The 21,364-nt window shown below is 37.3% G+C and overlaps 2 protein-coding genes across 4 annotated transcripts in view; one reads left to right on the top strand and one right to left on the bottom strand.

Annotated features, from left to right (window-relative positions):
* LOC104014471 (nipped-B-like protein) overlaps positions 1–21,364 on the bottom strand; it is a 224,644-nt gene that overhangs the window by 12,413 nt on the left and 190,867 nt on the right. For all 3 annotated transcript variants that reach the window (XM_087735451.1, XM_087735449.1, XM_087735450.1), the window contains 14 exons: positions 18,217–18,306; positions 17,767–17,981; positions 17,563–17,665; positions 16,521–16,619; positions 16,272–16,418; positions 14,949–15,083; positions 13,436–13,534; positions 12,197–12,250; positions 10,911–11,019; positions 6,607–6,743; positions 3,245–3,385; positions 2,825–2,918; positions 2,560–2,714; positions 2,204–2,294 (listed from right to left, as the gene is read on the bottom strand). In XM_087735451.1, coding sequence (XP_087591577.1) covers positions 2,204–2,294; positions 2,560–2,714; positions 2,825–2,918; positions 3,245–3,385; positions 6,607–6,743; positions 10,911–11,019; positions 12,197–12,250; positions 13,436–13,534; positions 14,949–15,083; positions 16,272–16,418; positions 16,521–16,619; positions 17,563–17,665; positions 17,767–17,981; positions 18,217–18,306 — 1,669 coding nt within the window. The remainder of the gene's footprint in view (positions 1–2,203; positions 2,295–2,559; positions 2,715–2,824; positions 2,919–3,244; positions 3,386–6,606; positions 6,744–10,910; positions 11,020–12,196; positions 12,251–13,435; positions 13,535–14,948; positions 15,084–16,271; positions 16,419–16,520; positions 16,620–17,562; positions 17,666–17,766; positions 17,982–18,216; positions 18,307–21,364) is intronic.
* LOC148051687 (endogenous retrovirus group K member 24 Gag polyprotein-like) lies at positions 8,018–9,903 on the top strand. Its single transcript, XM_087735456.1, has 2 exons — positions 8,018–8,410; positions 8,503–9,903. Exons 1-2 carry the CDS (start codon positions 8,018–8,020, stop codon positions 9,550–9,552), a joined length of 1,443 nt encoding a protein of 480 aa, XP_087591582.1. The 3' UTR covers positions 9,553–9,903.

Here is a 21,364-nt window from a genome sequence, read left to right as displayed (position 1 = left end):
ACAGTATATATCATTTTAGATCACGTATGTAGATTTAGAAGTGCTGCTGACAAACTCTTAGAGAGTATCATAAAAAAACAGTAATAGGAACATAACTTCCCAATTTAAACTATGTTTAACTACTTGATTCATTTTTTTTTAAGACTGAGAAAAGCAGACATTAAGTGTATTTTTCACAATCACAGGAAACTAAGATTCTGAATGAACACACAGAAAACATATAAACATAAAAGAAGAATGGGGGAAAAATGAAAGCAAATAAAATTATGCAAAAGCAACGTATAAAAGTGGCTGTAATAAAGGGAAGACTGAGTCAGGTTTTTAAAACTGGCTCTGTGCATACAGACAGTGTAGGTAAAGGCTAAGTCTAGGGCAAGACCTCAGTGTGTTTAAGATCTCAGTCTCAAAACAGGAAGAGGAGAGAAGACAGGGGAGATGGAGGGGAAAGAGGGGAAAGAAAAAGGAATGATGCTCCTCTTTGGAGTATGTAGTATAATTGTGCACTCTATACAGGTGTATATTGATGTTTATAACTTGACTACCTCTGAGAAAGTCCAACTCATTTTTTAAGGTTAATTTTAAAAATGAAAAGCACTTGCATGTGTGTAACGATCCATAACTTACTTTCCTTCATTCACTTACTTAAAAGAGTCTAAAACTACCAGTATTTTCAGGTAAATTCTTATTTTTCCATCCCATGTAAGCAGGGAAGAAATCTTATTTGGCATAAGAATTTGTCATAGGAGATGAAAAAAGGCATCTGCTATGTTCTTTTAAGGACTGACTTCACATCTAGGGGCTGCCCTCACACCACTTCTCTTCATACCTTTGTTTTCACTCTGTTAAGAGTAAGCACTGAACTTGGCTGAGTTACCTGTTAGATACTTACAGGTTTAGCTAAATTTACTAACAAAATTTTGTATCCTCAATCTGCCTTGCAAGTACACATCTGGAAGAGAAGCATAACCATAACCATTAAGCTTAATGGTTAAGCTTAATCCCTCAACAGCAGTGACACATCCCAAAGCAAAGGCTAAAACTGTTGAGCGTCCTTACTGAAAGGACACACTAATAATTACCGACAGGAAAGCACACACTCTTCACGTGATGCCTTCACTGAAGACAGCCCCTATCCCACACGCAATATTCTGTAGAGGACAATTAAATTAGAATGGACTGCAGTAAGTGTTGTGCATCTTGATACAACGCCTAGAAAAACCTCCAGCTAGTCCAGAACACTGTAGCATTGCTCCTGCAACAGAGGCAACTCTAAAGCCATTAATCCCACTCAGCTGTCTGAAATGGTCAGAATGTCAGAATATCAAATCAAGATTCAGTCTCAGTCCTTATCCTCAGAGTCCTCCCTAGCCTGAACTGAAGCAGGATATCTAAAAAGCCACCTAAACAGCAGCATAAGGAGGCAAATTCTTGTCCACAGTTAAACCATACAATGCAAGCTCACACATATGGGAGACAATTTTCTTTAGACTAAGCCATAACCGTGAACTGAACTCTTCCAGAAACCAAGGCCTATCTGCCCAAACAAGATTCTCTCACATGTACAGTTTTTGTCCTTGAGCAGAGGATGAACATAATACAAACCACTCAATGGCAGTTCATGTACGACTGCAAGTCACTGAGATACCATACTAATGCCTTCAGATAAAGAATCTATTTAAATACTGCCAAAATCCCAAAACAAACTGTAATATTTAGACTATGACATCATCTCAATGCCTCATGAAATCTCACAGAGCATCCCCCAGTTGGTATAAACTGCCAGAGTTCCCTTGACTCCTGCAGAATATCTGCCCCTACGCTTAAAACTCTCAAAGTTTTTCCAACTTTTTTTCTAATTATCCTTTAACCATACCTTGTGGACTGAAAAACAAGATTTGGAGTTACAACATACTTGCACGTGGGGAAAAAATAACATCTCCATTACTTTGGAAACCTGATGCTTTTAAAGACTTGGTCACGCATCAAAAAGGCATTCACTGTCAAAATCATCCACTCTGCTGCAGAAGTATGCAACTTCAAAGTATCCCTTAGACTACATTTCTATAGCCAGTTCTCAAATAAAACATGCAGTGAACTTTGATTTTAAACAAACTCCCCTGCCACTACACAAATAAATGAATTCTTGCTGAAATGCATGGATTTTTACTATAGCAGAATAATAAAAACTATTAATATTTCTTACCAAGGCCAATAATGGCTTTTGTCTGTACTTCCTCATCTGAATGCTTTGTAAAATACATCAGCAGTTCAAGTACTTTATCCTTAATGTTAACCTGAGGAAATTAAAACAAAAATAATAGCTATTTGAAGATGAAACAGATGTTTTTAATTTCTTATAAAAAGCATAAATATCAAAAAGGAGAAACACAATCTTACTGCATGGCCTTTGCAAAACCATGTATTTACAAACCAAAAAGCTATATCGTATGCATTATGAAAAAATACAGAGCTTAGAGGGACTAGGAATACTGTGCTTTCAAATTGAAGTGGAGCATTCAATATACATAAGACATGGAGAGTAAATACAAGTTATTTTACCTTACTGTTGCCCTTAAAATCTTCATGATCAAAATCAAAATGCCGACACAATGCTCCAACAGTGAAAAGTGATCTAAGGAGTGCTGGTTTATTGGCAGTAAGTATTGTACTGTTGGGGTCTTCTTGGTGTTGACTTTTTAATTTCGAAAGTGCACCTACAGTAAGATAAAAGTTTTGATCACAGTATTTAATCATGGTGTATCCCTAAGACACGACTTGTAGCCAAAAGTGAAAAGTGACAATTACATGTTGTGATTTTACTTACCATAGTATCTATTAAAACAGGCCCACACAAATTTATAGTTCTGGGTGACCTTGTTCACAACAGCCCCAAGACAGCTCACACAATGCTGAACAACCTAGGAGCAAGAAAGAACAAATGAGTTACATATTTAGAAGTTAAAACAGATTTTTGTGAAGTTATGTAGGAAAAAGCTATGCAGAACTAAAACTAACGATCTAACAGATGTAATGTCCATCTCCTAGACTGCTCTGAAAACCTTCCCAAACTTATAATTATTAAAATATAGCAACAACACATACAAACACCAGTAAACAAAGAACATTGATTTTTTCATGGCTCAAAAGTTCTCTTCATAATGAAGACAGACTTTTTTTTAAATCAAAACCATGTATTTCACAATGTGAAATGTTATCAACTGAATAGTAGCAATTAAAAGCTTACTGTCATGCCGTATTTGATGATGAGTTTCATGAGGTCTTCCTCAATAGTGGCAAGAAAGGTCTCACTTGGGTGCTCCATTAGTGGCACTACAAGTTCTAAGATTTTTGCAACATTGCAGATCACCATGAAATCATTCTGGGTCTGAAACAACAGTATTTATAGCATTTAACATTTCTGGCTGTGTTATCTATAAGCTAAGTATTATTAATATGTATTATGTAATACGTATGTATTAATATTACATAATGCATATTAATATAATACACTTGTATACAAATGCATATTATTATAATACAATTACATAATAGTATAATACAATTATGTATCTTATGTAATATATTTGGTAAAGATTTAAAATAATATTTATATAGTTTACATCTGCTTTGAAATTACATACTATTTTGAAAGGAAGTTCTTCTTTTCTACAGAACTTTTGGAAAAAAAAAGTCTGTAGAAGTAGAACTTCACCTCTCAATCAAGGCTGTGACAGACTTGAAAACTTTTGGTCCTGATAATTTTTTGGAGTCCTACAACAAATCTAGGAACTCTTCCTGACACATGCACACTAGAGAACACAAAACACCTGGCAACAGGTATTGGCAACAAATGAAGTTGTGCTACGGCTTAAACAAAATAGATAATAATGCGCACAAATATAGAAATTACAATTAAAATGATTACTGGTTTACATTATCATGACTGTATATGTATTGTAAGTGAGGAATCTATGGAAAACACTTATATATTAAATATACATCCTGCTAGAAATTTTGACTTTTTTGACAAATCAAGCTCACTAATCATGATAGGATAATCCCCAAATGCTACTATCAAAGCTATTTAACATATTTAAGCTGACTGGTAATTCTACAATTCATCTCAACCTGTATAAATACAAAACTTATGTAATGCACTAAAGAGACGTTGCAGCAAGTAAATAATCAGATAACCCTTTCCTATACTGTTTGATCAGAAGCAGCTCTAAAAGTCTGTTGTAGATGTGCCTAGAGAATGCTCCAGGGCTGAACCTGTAAAATGCTAGGCTATACCTACAAGCTAAGTCGATAAAAAGTATGCTCAAGCCTGCCCTTCCCTAGGCAGCTGACCTAATGTAATGGATTGCTGCCACCCACCCAGCCAAGCTCTTCCTTGAGCCATGGCTGCATGATCCTGCCCTGCTCCTTCTGCCAGATCAGGGGTTCATCACAACCTTCACTGAGCCAACTGTGCTAATCAAAATGGCAGAAAGCAACACAATGTTTCAGAGGAGGGGGGGCATTTTACCAGAGTGGGGGGTTCAGCATTATAGCTCTCTACTATTTTTGTGAGCTAAACTGTCTTACAGGGGAATACAAAACACCAGAGCTAGGGAAGGGAGAGGTGAAGTGCTGAAGAGGATAGATCAGGACATTTTCCTTCTGATATATTTGCTATATGTTAGATCACTCTATCTTATGGAACCATACCTTTAGTCTTAAGATTCATATGTTAATTCTTAACTACTTTTAAGACTGTGACTATAAAACAAAACAATTTTAAGAAATTATTTCATAGCAGGTGAAAAACTAGGTTTTAGTCCTCAAGGGAAAGAGGCAGCACAGGTTTCAGTTTCATTTGGCTGTAAAATGTGGAGGTAGAGGGTGAGGAACAGCATCTTAGATTCATAGAATCATTAAGGTTGGAAAAGACCCTTAAGATCATCAAGTCCAACTGTTAACCTGTCACTGCCAAGTCCACCACGAAACCATGTCCTCAAGCACCACGTCTACCCTTCTTTTAAATACCTCCAGGGATGGGAACTCAACCACTTCCCTGGGCAGCCTGTTCCAATGCTTGACCACCCTCTCGGTGAAGAAGTTTTTCCCAATATCCAACCTAAACCTCCCCTGGCGCAGCTTGAGGCCATTTCCTCTCGTCCTATCACTTGTTACTTGGAAGAAGACACTGACCCCCACCTCGCTACAACCTCCTTTCAGGTAGTTGTAGAGAGCAATAAGGTCTCCCCTCAGCCTCCTCTTCTCCAGGCTAAACTACCCCAGTTCCCTCAGCCACTCCTCATAAGACTTATGCTCTAGACCCTTCACCAGCTTCATTGCCCTTCTTTGGACACGCTCCAGCACCTCGATGTCCTTCTTGTAGTGAGGGGCCCAAAACTGAACACAGTACTCGAGGTGCGGCCTCACCAGGGCCGAATACAGGGGCACTATCACCTCCCTCGTCCTGCTGGCCACACTATTCTTGATACAAGCCAGGATGCCATTGGCCTTCTTGGCCACCTGAGCACACTGCTGGCTCATGTTCAGGTGGCTGTCAACCAACACCCCCAGGTCCTTTCCTGCCAGGCAGCTCTCCAGCCACTCTTCCCCAAGCCTGTAGCGTTACATGGGGTTGTTGTGACCCAAGTGCAGGACCCAGCACTTAGCCTTGTTGAACCTCATACAGTTGGCCCCGGCCCATCGATCCAGCCTGTCCAGGTCCCTCTGTAGGGCCTTCCTGCCCTCCAGCAGATCAACACTTCCACCCAACTTGGAGTCGTCTGCAAACTTCCTGAGGGTGCACTCAAGCCCCTCATCCAGATCATCAATGAAGATATTGAACAGGACCGGCCCCAACACTGAGCCCTGGGGAACACCACTCGTGACCAACCGCCAACTGGATTTGACTCCATTCACCACCACTCTCTGGGCTTGGCCGTCCAGCCAGTTTTTAACCCAGCGTAGAGTGCACCCATCCAAGCCGTGAGCAGCCAGCTTCTCCAGGAGAATGCTGTGGGAGACAGTGTCAAAGGCCTTCCAAAAGTCCAAGTAGACAACATCCACAGCCTTCCCCTCATCCACTAAGCGGGTCACCTTGTCATAGAAGGAGACCAGGCTAGTGAAGCAGGACCTCCCTTTCATAAACCCATGCTGGCTGAGCCTGATCCCCCGATTGTCCCGCACGTGCCGCGTAATGGCACTCAAGATGATCTGCTCCATGACCTTCCCCGTCACCGAGGTCAGGCTGACAGGCCTGTAGTTCCCCGGATCCTCCTTCCGACCCTTCTTGTAGATGGGCGTCACATTTGCTAGCTTCCAGTCATCTGGGACCTCCCTGGTTGACCAGGACTGCTGATAAATGATGGAGAGTGGCTTGGCAAGCTCCTCTGCCAGATCCCTCAGTATCCTCAGGTGGATAGAAGCTACAGAGATCATCAAAAGGACCTAATATCTTCAGAAGATACGATGCTCATGAAACAGAAACACAATTTTTATTTCTCTTTTCCTACCTTCAATTTCATCAAGCATACAAGACAGCCATTAATTTCCATGCTTAATTATCTGGGGAAAAAAAAGAAGACTGATTTTCTAATTTTCTCTACTTACACTACATTTAGTGGTCAGGTATGGCTGCATGGTCATGGCATGTTTGACCATTAGCTGGGGCCTGATTTTGCTGAATAAGAACAAAGTGGTTATGCAAGCAACCAAGCGACCAGAATTCACACCTTTGTTGTCAGAATCTGCAAAAAAATTAGAAAATACATAAAGTAATGTTTGAGCAATGAAAAACATATGGCCAAAACATCATATGAATATCTCTTTCATAGAATCACAGAATACCAGGTTGGAAGGGACCTCAAGGATTATCTGGTCCAACCTTTCTAGCACAACCTAGATGAGATGCCCCAGCACCATGTCCAGCTGAGTCTTAAATGTGTTCAGCATAGCGGAGTCAACCACTTCCCTGGGGAGATTATTCCAATGGTTGACTGTTCTCATTGTGAAAAATTTACCTCTCGTGTCCAATTGGAATCTCCCTGGGAGTAACTTGCACCCGTTACCCCTTGTCCTCACCATGCGACTCCTTGTAAAAAGGGAGTCTCCATCTTCTTTGTAGCTCCTCTTTAAGTACTGGTACATGGTGATGAGATCACCTCTAAGCCTCCTTTTCTCAAGGCTGAACAAGCCCAGCTCTCTCAGCCTATCCTCATATGGCAGGCTTCCCAGACCCTTTCATAAGATAACTTTCAAGGTCAATACAGAATATTCTTATTAGATTAGAGATGAGAACATAATGTGTTAACATTTGTATGTGATCACAAAATATGTGAAATAAGAAGCAAAGATGCTTCAAAGACATCTCTAGTTTTTAAACTACTTACTGTACACAGAACACTGGCCCAGCCAATGATTCCTATTACAACTGGAGAACATATTAATGTGGGAATAAATGAAATAGTGTTTTACTTTGATGAGATGCAGCTGTGCCCTTGAGGCTTGTTACAAGCAGGTTCGCAGGAATGCAGCTGTGGCCTTGAGGCTTGTTACAAACAAGTTTGTGAAACTTAGAGGCAGCAAAATAAGGATGAGATTGGATACATCCCTGAAAGAGGAATTCGCGTGCACCAACTTGAAGAACCAATAAGTAACGCTGAAGAGACGTGTGGATGCAAGACAGTAGCCAATGAAATAAGTTTTGCTTGCTTGTGAACACTAGATCATATTATAAAAGGGATAGGTTGTAAAAATAAAGTGTCGTCTTCGCTTGTCTTCGCCTAAACTCATATGCGGAGTCTGTGGTTAATTGCCACAAATGGTGACCCCGACGTGATTCAGTTCTACGACGTGATTCGGTCCTAAGAACCGCGGATGAGAGAGAGGCCGGTGGCAAGCCCAGCTGAACTTTATTGCAGCGGACCAGAGAGCTGAACTCTACTGCAGCAGACCAGAGAGCTGCTTGTCCGGACAATTAATCGCCTCGGGAAAAAGAGGTGAGCAGCTGGGGACAGGGAAAATGGGGGCGCAAATGTCCTCGGAAGAAAAATCTATTTTGCGTATATTTTTGCGAATCCTTGCAAAAAGGGGCATAAATTATGATGAAGGCAAGGTTCGGTTGTTGTTAACTTGGTTGCGAAAAAACGGGCAACAAGCGAACGCGGTGACCGCGTTCCAGGTGGAGACTTGGGAGGAGGCAGGAAAAGTGTTATGGGAAGCGGCCACCAGGGGGGACAGTAATGCCACAAGTGTTTTGACGACATGGCGTTTACTGAAAGACTCTTTAGAACAATTAGAGTCAGACCGAAAGGCTGCAGCTTCTGCTACCGCTCCGGAGCTAACCCCGCAGGGCACGCCAGAAACACCGACATCGGGTTCGTCCTCCGACATGCCCTTGCTCGCGGGTGCTCAGGCTGCACAACCCTCCACCCCCCCCTGCGCCGCCACTACCCTCTGCGCCGCTTTCTCCTTCACCTGCTCCTGTGGCTTCAACACCTCCGCTAGACCTTCCGATCCCTGCAATCAGTACCCCTCCACTTCCCCGCCCGCCTGCCCCAGACCCCTGCTGCGTCGGCACTCTTACCGCCTTTCTCTACTGCTTCTACTGCCGATACTCCACAAACCCATAATCAATTGCCGCCCGAGGAATGGGGGGCATCAGCCGCTGCTACGAGGTGGCAAAAGATTAAAAACCAAGCACTGCAAGCGGGAGATACAGCTTTTTGTTCAGCGGTAGCGTGTCCCGTCATACGCAGCAATGGAAATGTCCCCGATGAGCATGAACCTTTTGGCTGTAATGTTTTAAAAGATCTACGACAAACAGTTGCCGCGCATGGACTGGATTCTCCTTTTACACAATCCCTGCTACAGGGAATATTTACAAATGAAATAGTACCATTTGATATATGCACGCTTACTAATCTTATATTGACCCCAACGCAAAAGGTGATCTTTGAAAGCACCTGGCGTACCGCCTGCCAAAACGCCACAATTATCAATATGCAGCGACAACAAGGCGACCCTTTACAAGGGGCAGGACTCCCCCACCTTATGGGGGATCCGCTGCTAAATCACCCAACGTTACAGGCACGATTACGACCAGAGATATTAGCACAAGGCAGAGACCTTGCTTTACAGGCATTACTAAGAGTGCCGGATGCCAGAAGAGCGACAACATCATTTACATTAATAAAGCAAGGGGCAGGAGAGGGATATATCTCATTCTTAGATCGTCTTAAAGAGGCTTTGGAAAAACAAGTCGAAAATGCAGAAGCAAGAGAGGTCCTACTCTTAAAATTAGCCTTTGAAAATGCGAATACGGACTGTAAAAAAGTGCTTTTGCCTCTAAAAAATCCCTCCTTAATGGACATGATAGAAGCTACCCAGAAGGTGGGGTCAATGTCCCATAATATGGAAACATTAGCTACAGCTTTTGCCACCGCAATGAAAGTGCAGAAATCACGTTTCTTCTGTGGAAAAACTGGACATTTTAAAAGAGATTGCCCACAACTAAGAAAAAGAGATACGACGAGCTCTAAACAGATATGGACTTGAAATAGCCCCTGAAAAGGTGCAAAAAACTGAGCCTTGGAAATATCTGGGCTGGAAAACCTTGCAACAAACAATTGAACCTGCAAAAACAAAAAGGGGGAATGCCAGGAGCCACTCCAGCAGACAGACTAAGTACAGCCGTGTATGTGTTGAACTACCTGAATATGTCTGAAAATAATATTCCTGTTATTATCTCTCATTTTCTGTCTCTTCAATCAAAAGGTTTAACAGCCACACCACAGAAGGCCCGAGTTTTTACAAAGTCGCTACAAACAGGTAATTGGGAAGGTCCTTTTGATCTACTAACCTGGGGCAGAGGGTATGCTTGTGTCTCAACAGATGTAGGACCTAAGTGGGTACCTGCGAGGTGCGTAAGACCGGCTCTTGCATCGGATAACAAGAATGAGCAGCAGAAGACACTGAACTCTGAGAAGACTGATGGGGAATGACTTATCAGATAACTCCGAATTAATCCATAAAGCAATCAAAGATTTGAAGTTAGCAAATTACAAGTCAGTGATGGATTTGGTTGGCTGAATCACTTACTAACAAGTTGGGGAATTGGCGGGTGGATAATGTCTCTAATCAAAATGGGTCTTTTCTTGTTACTAATATCTTGCGCTGTAATAATGATAGTTTCTTGTCTAGTGTCTTGGGTACAGAAAATGCTATAGAATATGATTAAACAAGCTTTTGTGATAGAAAAACAAAAAGGGGGAATTGTGGGAATAAATGAGATAGTGTTTTACTTTGACGAGATGCAGCTGTGCCCTTGAGGCTTGTTACAAACAAGTTTGTGAAACTTAGAAGCAGCAAAATAAGGATGAGATTGGATACATCCCTGAAAGAGGAATTCACGTGCACCAGCTTGAAGAACCAATAAGTAACGCTGAAGAGATGCATGGACGCAAGACAGTAGCCAATGAGATGGGTTTTGCTTGCTCGTGAACACTAGATCATATTATAAAAGGGATAGATTGTAAAAATAAAGTGTCGTCTTCGCTTGTCTTCAATTGTCTTCGCTTGTCTTCGCCTAAACTCATACGCGGAGTCCGTGATTAATTGCCACATATTAATGCAAATAAAGCTTGCCACATTTGTTTTGTTTTTAGTGATCTAAAAGTTTCAACAAGTTATTTTAAAAGTAGTTCTGTTATTGTGGTTAGCTAGAGAAAATTAGGGAAGCTTTATTATTATACAGTGCTCAAAAGTTCATAATGATCTTAAATGCAATAATTCATTACCATCAGTTTCATAATAGGAATTCTGCAACAGTAACTTTTTGCGATAGTAATTTGAACAACCACTGTTACAGTATCATATAAAATTCAAAGGAGCTACTGGGTTGTAAACAATATTACCTGATAAGGATTCCTCATATTTAAGAATGTGCTCAACCAAATTGTCAACAAGTTGAGTACAGGCTTTCTTCACAGGTTTATATGAGGCATCCTCTTCTGACTTCAACAGCTATAGCAGATGAAACAGAAAATGATTTAGTATTAAGCGTGCATTTATTTACATTGGATACATGCTGGTTTTATAACAATTACTACAGATACACAAGGATTTTGCACTACAAAAGCATTTAACTTCCCCATAATAGTTACATGGTGAAGAAAAAATTAAGGGAAGTAAAAAAAATCAAACCAAAATGCAAGAGAAGTAAAGAAAAATTAACTGTGACAAAAAGACAGAAGAGAACAGTTCTAATGATTTTTGCATTGGGGTGAAAGCTAAATTTGCACTTAATGAAATAATGCAGAAAACAATAATGTAGTCACACTTGCCAGCAGTAACTAATAGGAGTTAGAAGGCTTTTTAAAATACTTAGAAAAAAAAAAGAGCAAATTCAAAAGGAACATTGTTTTTGACACTAAGCAAAAATATCAAACTAAGATGAAACATAGTTCTATGAACATTTTAATCAGTTAATTTAATTGAGCCCATACTATAGCTTTTTCTTCAGTGCAGGCATTAAGAGGCACTTTGGTTTACTTGGCTACCTATTTTCATGGCATTCCAGGCTAAAGTAAAATCTTTGGAGACCTCTAATTCCCCCATGCATGCTTTTGTTAATTTTGCTTGAAAATTAACGAGCGCATACAAGTTGTAGAGGAGAAAGATAACACAGGCTAAGAGATATAAACAAAGCAAGCTCATTTCTTAGAAAAATCAGAGTAAAATATAATGTAGAAGTAAGCTATACTCTGAAGATTCACTGCTTCTATAAACTGTGTAACAAATATATTGGACGTGAAAATACATTTATCTACCATTTAAAAAAATCTACATTATACTAGAGGCCTCATTTCAGAATTAAGTATCTTAGCCGCGGACTTCATGTTATGTCACTCATTATTGAAGAGACCATGAAATTAAAAACAAACAAACAAAAACCCTCCCCAAAACAAAAAGCGAAGTATTTTTAAAACAGATCATATGGAAAGAAAGAAACTAACGTTGGAGACAAAGAAAATTACACCAATGAAAATTTAAAAAAAGGTCAGATGTTTAAAGGGCATGAATTGAATTTATCTACTGTAAAGGACTGCTCTTGTAGTCTCCCTTCAATGTGTTTTAGTACCAAAAGAAATGTCGAAATTCTTACAATGATTGTGCCATACATTCAAAATTCATTACTTACATTTTGAAGAAGCTGTTCAAACCAATCATACCCTGTATCTCTACAAGCTGCAACCTAAAAGTAGTTTTGAGAATAAACTGGTTAAAAAAGGCATCTGAAGAAAAATTACTTCAATACAGATGTCATCTTGAAAGATCAGTAAACATGCATAGATATATTTTCGTATACATTCAGTACAACATCTTTGGAGATCAGAAACTGTCTTCTGCATTTGAAAAATAGTCTCACCATTTAAGTGATCCCAGAATTTGTATCCCATACAACACAAGGCCTACACATTTTAATGGAGATTGCTGGCTCTAATGTAAACCAAATGTTGGTTTCGCAGAACAACATTTTGTACAGATTAAAGCACAAATGCAAGCCTGACATATTAAAAATGAATGTGTGTGTATATATGCATATACATATTTTTATTCAAACAAACTAAGTCTTCACTGGTATCATATGTCAGGAACAGCTCACAGGTGCTCCAAAATAGAATTGGCAGGAGAACTGAGAATTAAGCTGAAGTCAAATCGACTGACTTCTCAGTCTGGAAAAATGCACACTACAGTACCATTTAGTAAAAATACTGAAAAGCAGGATGGAGTTTAAGCCCATAATTTTAAGTAGTGAAGAAAGTACTTTTATTTGATATTTACATCTTGGTATAATTGATATTAAAATACCTTCTACATTTTCACTACAAATGTATAAGCATTTTATTTGAAACAGATTTTTTTTTGAGACATGCTATTTAATTTGCTGCTCCTAAAAAGCAGATAAAATTATGCAGATAATAGTTTACCCCGAGTAAGAACATGACCCTGTATTTGTTAAAACAGCTTATTAACCTTTCAAAATAAATGTTATCAACTGAGGAAATTTTTCTTTTAAGAGACAACTTCTTAGTTAGGCTTAACTATATGCTGCTACTAGCATTTCCTGGAAAATGTTAAATATAACAGAAATTTGTTGTGTTTTAACTGAACAAGTATTTTACACAACCTGAATATAACATGGTCTCAGTTATCACTGCCAGCAGATTAGTGAGCATTTAAAGTTTCCTACAGCCTGTTCCACCAGGTGACAAATTCTAGCATATATTCAATGTCAGGAGACATATAAAGAAAACCATCTGATAATTAAATTACTTGCATATTGTTTGTATTCTAAAAGACTACAGACAATATTTCAAAGATACTAAAAACATAATCAAATTTTGCACGCAACTTAATTCAAATTTGTTTAACATACCACATCAGTGATGTTTAGTATTTTCCTAGTCATTGCTTCTTTGTCATGGTGTGGAGTTGGAGTAAACCAGAGCTTCTGAAATGTCTCATTTACTAATTTCTGAAGGGAAAAAAAATATTAGCAGAAATAAATAAGCTTATCTTGGCACATAGGTATTATTTCTAATACATCCATACAATAGATTTGTTGATGATACGTGCCATTTCATAAGGAATTATTCAACCTAAGTGAGACTTGATCTGAGACAGACCCAGATCTACTATTACAGCAGTTATACTGGCCTCTAAGCAAGCTTCACTAAAATGATCACTGGGAACTGATGCTACAGAAAATGGAGTTACCACTTTCCTGCACTAATTTGCATTCCTCAGGAAAACATAGTACCCTGAGAAGCTGACAACCGAACACAAGATTACAATTTCTACAGCAGAATTAGCAGCAATTGTAGATTACTTTGGCATTTTCAGAATAGCTGTGACAAGGTGGGGAAGAGAGAGAAGCCAAGTCTCCCTACCCAAACATAGGAAGTCGGTTCCCTTCCAATGTTTTTGGATGGAGGAAAAGATGGAATAGAATGAAAGTTATTATTCCCGAATTACTTATAAAGCATATGGTTTTAAGAAGCGTTCCTCATCCATGGAGACATAAAAAAATACATTGCAGATTCTGCCTCATCTTTCTGAGGTTGTTGGAAAGGCAAGGGAAAGGAGGAGAGAGAACAAGGTCATCCTCCTTTCCTAGCAGCACTGTTCATCTACTTCTTGATTAACAGTCTTCTCTGAAAGCTGCTTGGCATTAACATATCTCAAGTAGTAAAAATATATGCTGCAGCTTTAAAGTTGCAGATTTCAAATCCCACTGAAAGTTTGATACAAAATTATTACAGGTGTATTCTTAATTACCCAGCAATTTTAAAATTATTTTTGCCAAATCAAATAAAAAACATCAATGTCAGGTTTATGATTCAACGCATAATCTTAGTTTTATGCCCTTCTGCATATACATTGCGCAAAGAGTAGAATATGATCACATAAGTAACATTTTAGGGGGAATAACTGTTTCATTAAACATTCAGAATTAATGTAAAATTAGCACAGATGAATACTTTATAACTTTTATACGCAGAACTTACAAATCTGGCATATACTAACATCAAGCACTTAATTTTGACTTAAAGTTTATTTTGTTTGCAGAAAGGAGTTTTATATGCCAATTTTACTTGTTAGAAAAGAGAAGTACCAGAGACAACACTTGCAAGAAAAAAACCCCTCTAAACAATAACTATTAAAAATCTTTTGATTGTCAGCAAGAACTTGAAGAAAATAGAAGAAAAGAAAGAAAACCAAGTCAGACAGCAATGTAGAAAGCTAAGATACTTGCTCTCAAAAATTAAAAGTGAATAAAAATCATAAAAATTACAGAGGAGCAATTAAATACTTTTTTAATTTTTTTTTGTCAAAATATAGAAACACATTATGATAATTAAAATCCTGAAGGGTATGTTTCAGTCTACCTTAATGCCTTCTTCATCATTGACTCTCCGAATCATTTTCACACACATCTCTGTAATTTTGGGAAACGTTGGTTGTTCAATGCAGATATCTCTAAGTATCTTTATGACTCTCTTTCTGACACTGATACCAGTATCCTGTGAGGAGAAAAGCATTACACTCTTGAAAACAAATCAGACATTAATTAATTTATGTATTATATGAATTAATATTTGAAGATCACCCAATCTGACCTGCAAAACATATTTAGAAAAGGCAGCTAAAATATTCTGGAGTTCATTTATACAAAAGGTCAGCATAACTTGTACCACTTTATTTGCAACAATTCTAAAGGTTCTGGCTGAGTCCCCAGAACACTGAAACGCTTCCTCCATTTATACCCTCCCATTTAAGAGCTCATGATGTTGCAAATGTATAATTCCACTTCTTAATTCAAGAGCTTACAAGCTAGATGTGATGATGCTTTAGCTACTTTGTTGGAACACACAAGACCCTTTGTAGATCTGGACTGTAATACTTCAAAAGCCTTTGGATAAAGCTTATGGATAAAATACGTGCAGCAAATCTTTTCCATTTTCCTAGGCTTCATCTAAGGAGATGGATGAGGAGCTTCATTTCATATTACCTTATTCAAAACCTGTTTAATCTGAATGCAGGATGAACGGCTTTATGCATGCTCATATGCACATCTCCAAAACCCTTCACAAACATGTTTTATCATGTAACTATAGCAAATGAGTAGTATTTGACTAAAAACCTGACATGGATGCTAAAAGCTAGTGTTATCTTACAGTTAAATTAACATTGTATTTTATCTGAACATCCAGACAAAAAACACTTTTTATACAAAAACTCTAATAAGAAGCCTTTTAAAATACTAAAACATAGCACAGAAAAACAAAATATTTTTATCTTTTTTTCTTTTGGATTACAAATGGCAACTTTAGATTACTGTGTTGTAGATCTTTCTTCATCATCTACACTACTGAACTGCCCTTAATGACCCATATCTCAGACTTCAGAGATGTGGAAAAATTCCTCATTTCACCTAATTTGTGCCTTAATAAAGGAATCAAAAGGAATATAATCCTGGTTCTGATGCGGTACAACTTTCTATGTATGTTTACCTTTTGATGCAACAAAGTCTCACTGGAAACAAGTGATGCATTTTACAAGGTTGGTCTCAAAAGCATGATGCTCCCCATTAAAATAATATATAATTTACTCTTGGGATCATCATTCCATATTATTAAACATATAAACTCAGTTGAAAACAAATTTTCCAATGCCACTTATTTTATCATAAATATCACAAGTCACCGTACCAATATTCTTTCAATCAGCATGTCATAATACTGCTCAGCAAGCTGAGGACGACAGAGCACAAATCGGCCAAGCAGTTCCACAGCTGCTTCTCGTACACTAGTGGAGTTATCCATTAACCGTCCATGAACACCTCGTTGCATATCCAGCTAAAAAGAACAAATAAAACACAGATCCAAAATAAGAAATAGATTTCTTTCAAGCGTGACAGAAGAACGCATGTGCATGATGGATATTTCATTGTTTTTTACCCTGGCTAGAATACTGGGGTCTACAGCAACAACCTCAGACAAACACTTCATGGCTTTTGTTCGAACAGCAATTGCATTTTCACCAAGTACACGCAGAATCTAATAAGAGAACAAAAACAAAGATTCAATTGCTTTGGGAAGGTAGCAAACAATGTTTAACAGGCAAAAATGCAGCAGAACAACATGCAAATGATTTAACTAAAATAAGAATATCTGTCTACTAAAAATTGTATATATCTTCTCAGACAGTAAAAAGGCACATGCAAGTGATGTTCTGTGGCACTGATAATTGAGCATGCATATTTACTAGGATTTGCTACATCTCTAAGACTGGTCCAAACAGGATTTACACAGGGTCCATATGTTCACTTTAAGTCCCTTCATTTTAAACTCTACTTTTGCCATTCGGTTGTGGCTTTCACCATGGTTCTTTCAAAAGGAGAGTTGGATTTGGGCACTATAATTTTAAGAATGGCTCTGTATGCAGATCAATATAAGTAACATCACCTAAACTAAACTAAACAACTAAACCAGTACTGGAGTTCAAACATGTCACCATGACAACATGTTAGTGCTCTTCTCCCAGAAAAAGGAAAGAAACCACACTAGTCAAACAACAGCTTCCAAAGTGACAGTAACATGCACTGCAAGCAACTGACCAAGTTGGCTTGTATTTTCAAATCAAATTAAGATCAACTTAATGAGTTAATATTACCAAATGAGCATGCAGCTTACAGAAACTGTAAAAAAGATTCCAACATTTTGTGATTATAGTTCTGTGTACATCTAAGATAATGATTTTGCCATATACATACACAGACAAATAAAATAATGTATGTACAATATGACATATGAAATGCATGCAAGAAAAAGAAATATAAGCACTTCTGTCATCAATACAGAATATGAAAGCACATGGTGCTATCATGGCCTGTTAAATACCTGTGCTCAACAATGAACAGATATTGCACGCTACCGCAAAAGTGTGTGAAATCAGAAACCAACTCTGTTTCACTGTACTAAGACTTCCAGCACAGTTTACCTGTGTCAAATAAATATCGAAGCTCTGGGCAAATGGCCTCATAGAGGCCAAGTAGCGAACAATCAAACATGCATCTTCATAGTCCACAGTATCAGAATTCATCCTGCAACAAATCCAATATTTTAATGAGGACACGTTTATCAAAAATGATTAAAAAATGTCAAATGCATGGTTAATAAAGAAATCAGTGGTGCTGAAACGTACTTTAATGTACTGAATTGAGATGGAGCAGTTTTAATGATGCTGCGAAGAAACATTTTGCGACTTTCTGCTCTATGCATGATTTGTCCTGTTGTCTCAACATCTTTTGCATGATGAGTTCCTTCAGATGAATCCTCATCCTTCTGAGATTTAATTGCTTTCTCTGTCTCCATAGTTGTATCACGGAACCACTGTGCTATATAAAACTTCCGAGAAAACTGGAGAAATACAGCAAGATACACAGAAAACAAAACCAACAGATATAGAAGAGTGAAATTAACAGATTTATAATGAGATTAAGTGAGTCTAATGCATCAACCATATTTTGGAAAACACAATCAACAGTATATGTTAGGATGACAATTTAATTGAAGCACTAATATGCATGATCAAAAATCATTAATTACTGAAATTATTTTTATATACACTTGACATCAGAAAACTGAAATTTACCACTAATGATGCATCGGTTTCTGTGTTCTCATCCAGATAATCTAGCAAAGCCTTTTGCAGCTGTTGAATTTCATCTTCTCCTCCTGAAACCTATCAGAAATAGAAAGTTATAAAATAGAATATTGCACAGTGGTAATTATCATCTGAAAAACTGCATGTCCACATATAAAATACACTGAAGTTAATGTTCTGCAATTATCAATACAACTAACAGTTTTTTAATCAATTACTTCTAAACTTTATACAGACTAAATCAAATTAGACTGTGGCTCCAAAGTCTAAAAAAGATTAACAGCAGAATAAGATTGGTTTTAAAACAGACTGACTGATTTGATTAATTTTCATTCTATGATCTTGTGTAAAGACCCTCTGTCCCTCAGGAAAAAAGAAGGGCTGAAATCACACATAGTAGACTGACACAAGGTTTAACATATAAAAGTCATCGTTAGTTCTCTCACCAATATTAAATACTGAAACAGTGACTTCTCAAGTGAACAAGGGATAAAAGGCAAAAAAGTCAAATGAAAATAAACATGAAACACAGACAACAGTAAAAACATATGGGAAACATAAAAGAAATAAAAATAACTTATCCCTTTGCAAAAAATATTTGATATAACTGTTTTCAGGGATAAAGCATCCATACAGAGAAAGTGCAGCAAGTATGCACAATCCATCTAGGAAAGAACTTACAGAGGTTGTTCCCAAACATCCCTGAGCTCTAGCACTAAAGAATCATGCTGTCTGAGACTCAACTAAGTTTCTATCAGTCAAAAAGCTTGAGAACAAACATACATTTTATAAAAATGCCACCTAGTGCATAAAGCCTATCTACAGAATAGGGTAATATTAATTTTCCTGCGAAGCACTTTTAAGATGCACAAAAAGGATTACATATGAAATATTAATCTGAGAACTAGTGCTGGAGACTATGTATCAGTTTTGTAAATATCTAAACTGTATGAATGTTAAGAACAGAATGTATTTTTTCCAAGAGGAAATATGTATATCCTGATCTCTTAAATAGTTCTAGCCTATGCAAATTGAACAATGATTTTGTATATGACCATCAGACAATGTACTTCTCCCCATATAGGGGTTAGAGAGAATAAATCAGTATCAATTAACTTGTTAATGAATCAAAAACTAACTTTCTCAACATCTACAAGACAGCATAAAACCAAAAACATAAAACACCCACTTTTCCTTAGTATATACTGAAATATGCAGGTCCTTACAATTGCTGATGCTAGAGCAGAAAAAAGGATTTTTTTTTTCCAAAAATGAATGACTTAAAGAATTCAAAACATGTCTACAGTGTACATAATACTATTAAAGGTTTATTAATATATATTTGGCACCCTAATATATGTGCAAATTGTGATTTGAAAGTCTGGCCTTCAACCAATGTTAAATTCTGTGGATAAAAGGCTGAAAAAAAAGTTGCTTGATGAACCTTAACTGCCTAACTATTTTCAAACAAGTAAAAAACCCAGAACAAACAAAAAGAAACTGTGAAGCCCACAACAAACCATATTCAATATTGATAATAAAAGTAGAAGAATAATTTCTGGCTTAAACTTCTTCAGTTACAAAACATTTTTCTTCTTTGGCAATAAAACTTGTAACTTATAACCATCTTAACTTCTGTATGAACAACTTAGATTGAGAATCTTGTCACAAATGCAGCATATAATATAGTTTGCAAACATCAGCAAGTGGAAAAAGGTACAGTTACAAATCCAGAAGATCAGTGTATCAAGAGAGAAACTAATGAAAAGCATGCACAAGTGTTCAAATCAACTTGACAATCTACGACAGATTTCTATGAATAAAATCTACTGTTTAAAAATGTCAAAACAGACTAGATTTTCTCCTAAATCTAATTCTACAGTTCATGAGTCCAAACCACAGTAGACAGAGTCATAAGCATTCATCAATCACTGGGGAATATCCTGGTAATGATATCAGAGGGTAGAAGGAAATATCCAACAGAGTCTAAGTATTCAATTCAGCAGGAAAGAAAAATCTGTAGAGGTTTAAGTTCATTTCTGAATGAAAACAATAATTTAAGATCTTTCTGATAACTAAAGCTGAATATGTCTACCAATGGATCTTATTTTCTTGCCATTTGAACAACAAAGTGAACCTTAGCTGTCACGTACACATTTCCAAGTTGTTATTTGTTCTTATGTTACAAATCATTTATAAACAACACACTGTCTACCCTGACTGATGATACTGTATAGTATACACCTTCCACAATGTACAGATGGTACTATCTTCCATTATTGATGTTAAGCTTCCCGAGTAACTGAAAAAATGCTTTTAGCACTCAATTGCCCACAGCAATCTTATTTTCTGTAGATGCCAATGCCTAGTTACTGCCTGACCTGTAAAAAACCCAAAACAAATAGAAAAATTCAGGTCACCACTAGGGTATGTATCTTTTTAGAATATCTTTCAATACTATTATATAACTTCTGGAGATAAGGAAAGAGAAAAGGATTCTTCTAAAATATTTCCCTACAAAGTCTAATGTAGAATGGTCAAAATCCCTGCCAACGGAGGAGAATTATAACCCCTTAGCACATAGAAGTATAAATTATATTAAGCCACTGACATAAAGATTTGACATTATACGTAGTACAGTATTCTAATTGACAAAAGTTATGGGAAGTATCAGCCTCATAAAGGAACAGATGAATTTTGATTCTTTATTTGAATGCCTGTAAATTGCACAAGTTTTTCCTTCAACATAAATCTGTAACAGTCATTATAAAGTACATATAATAGATCTGGAGTCTTTTCAGGTAACTGAAAGGGAAATGAATTGAAATGACTACTCAACTTTAGATCTAATCATGCTGAGAACAATTAGTAGTTCAGAAAGAAATGTATAGCATCCATAAGAAATGCGCAAGTCTACATTTTTAAAAGGACACATAAGACCTGAGATTTTCTCATCATACTATGTACTACAGAGAGCCCAAATGCATACATATGCTTTGTTAATTGCTGCCACCCTTGCAGATTTGGAGACATTTTGATAAGCAGCATTAGCAGAAATGCAAATATGCATTCTCTAATGAAAGATATATGTAAGTCCAGTAAAAAAAAAAAAAAAAAAAGAGAGAGAGAGAGAGAC

The sequence above is a fragment of the Nipponia nippon genome, unplaced genomic scaffold (assembly GCF_047370975.1).
Source record: "Nipponia nippon isolate SJK-2023a ecotype South Korea unplaced genomic scaffold, ASM4737097v1 scaffold_57, whole genome shotgun sequence".
Lineage (NCBI taxonomy): Eukaryota > Metazoa > Chordata > Aves > Pelecaniformes > Threskiornithidae > Nipponia > Nipponia nippon.
This window is presented reverse-complemented; position numbering and strand designations above follow the sequence as displayed.

What these genes read in the sequence shown, in the direction of transcription:
- LOC148051687 (XM_087735456.1), top strand. Translation starts at nt 8,018, where the DNA reads ATGGGGGCGCAAATGTCCTCGGAAGAAAAATCTATTTTGCGTATATTT. An exon ending in CCTTGCTCGCGGGTGCTCAG is followed by an intron (nt 8,411 to 8,502) that starts GCTGCACAACCC and finishes CACCTCCGCTAG; the next exon opens with ACCTTCCGATCCCTGCAATC.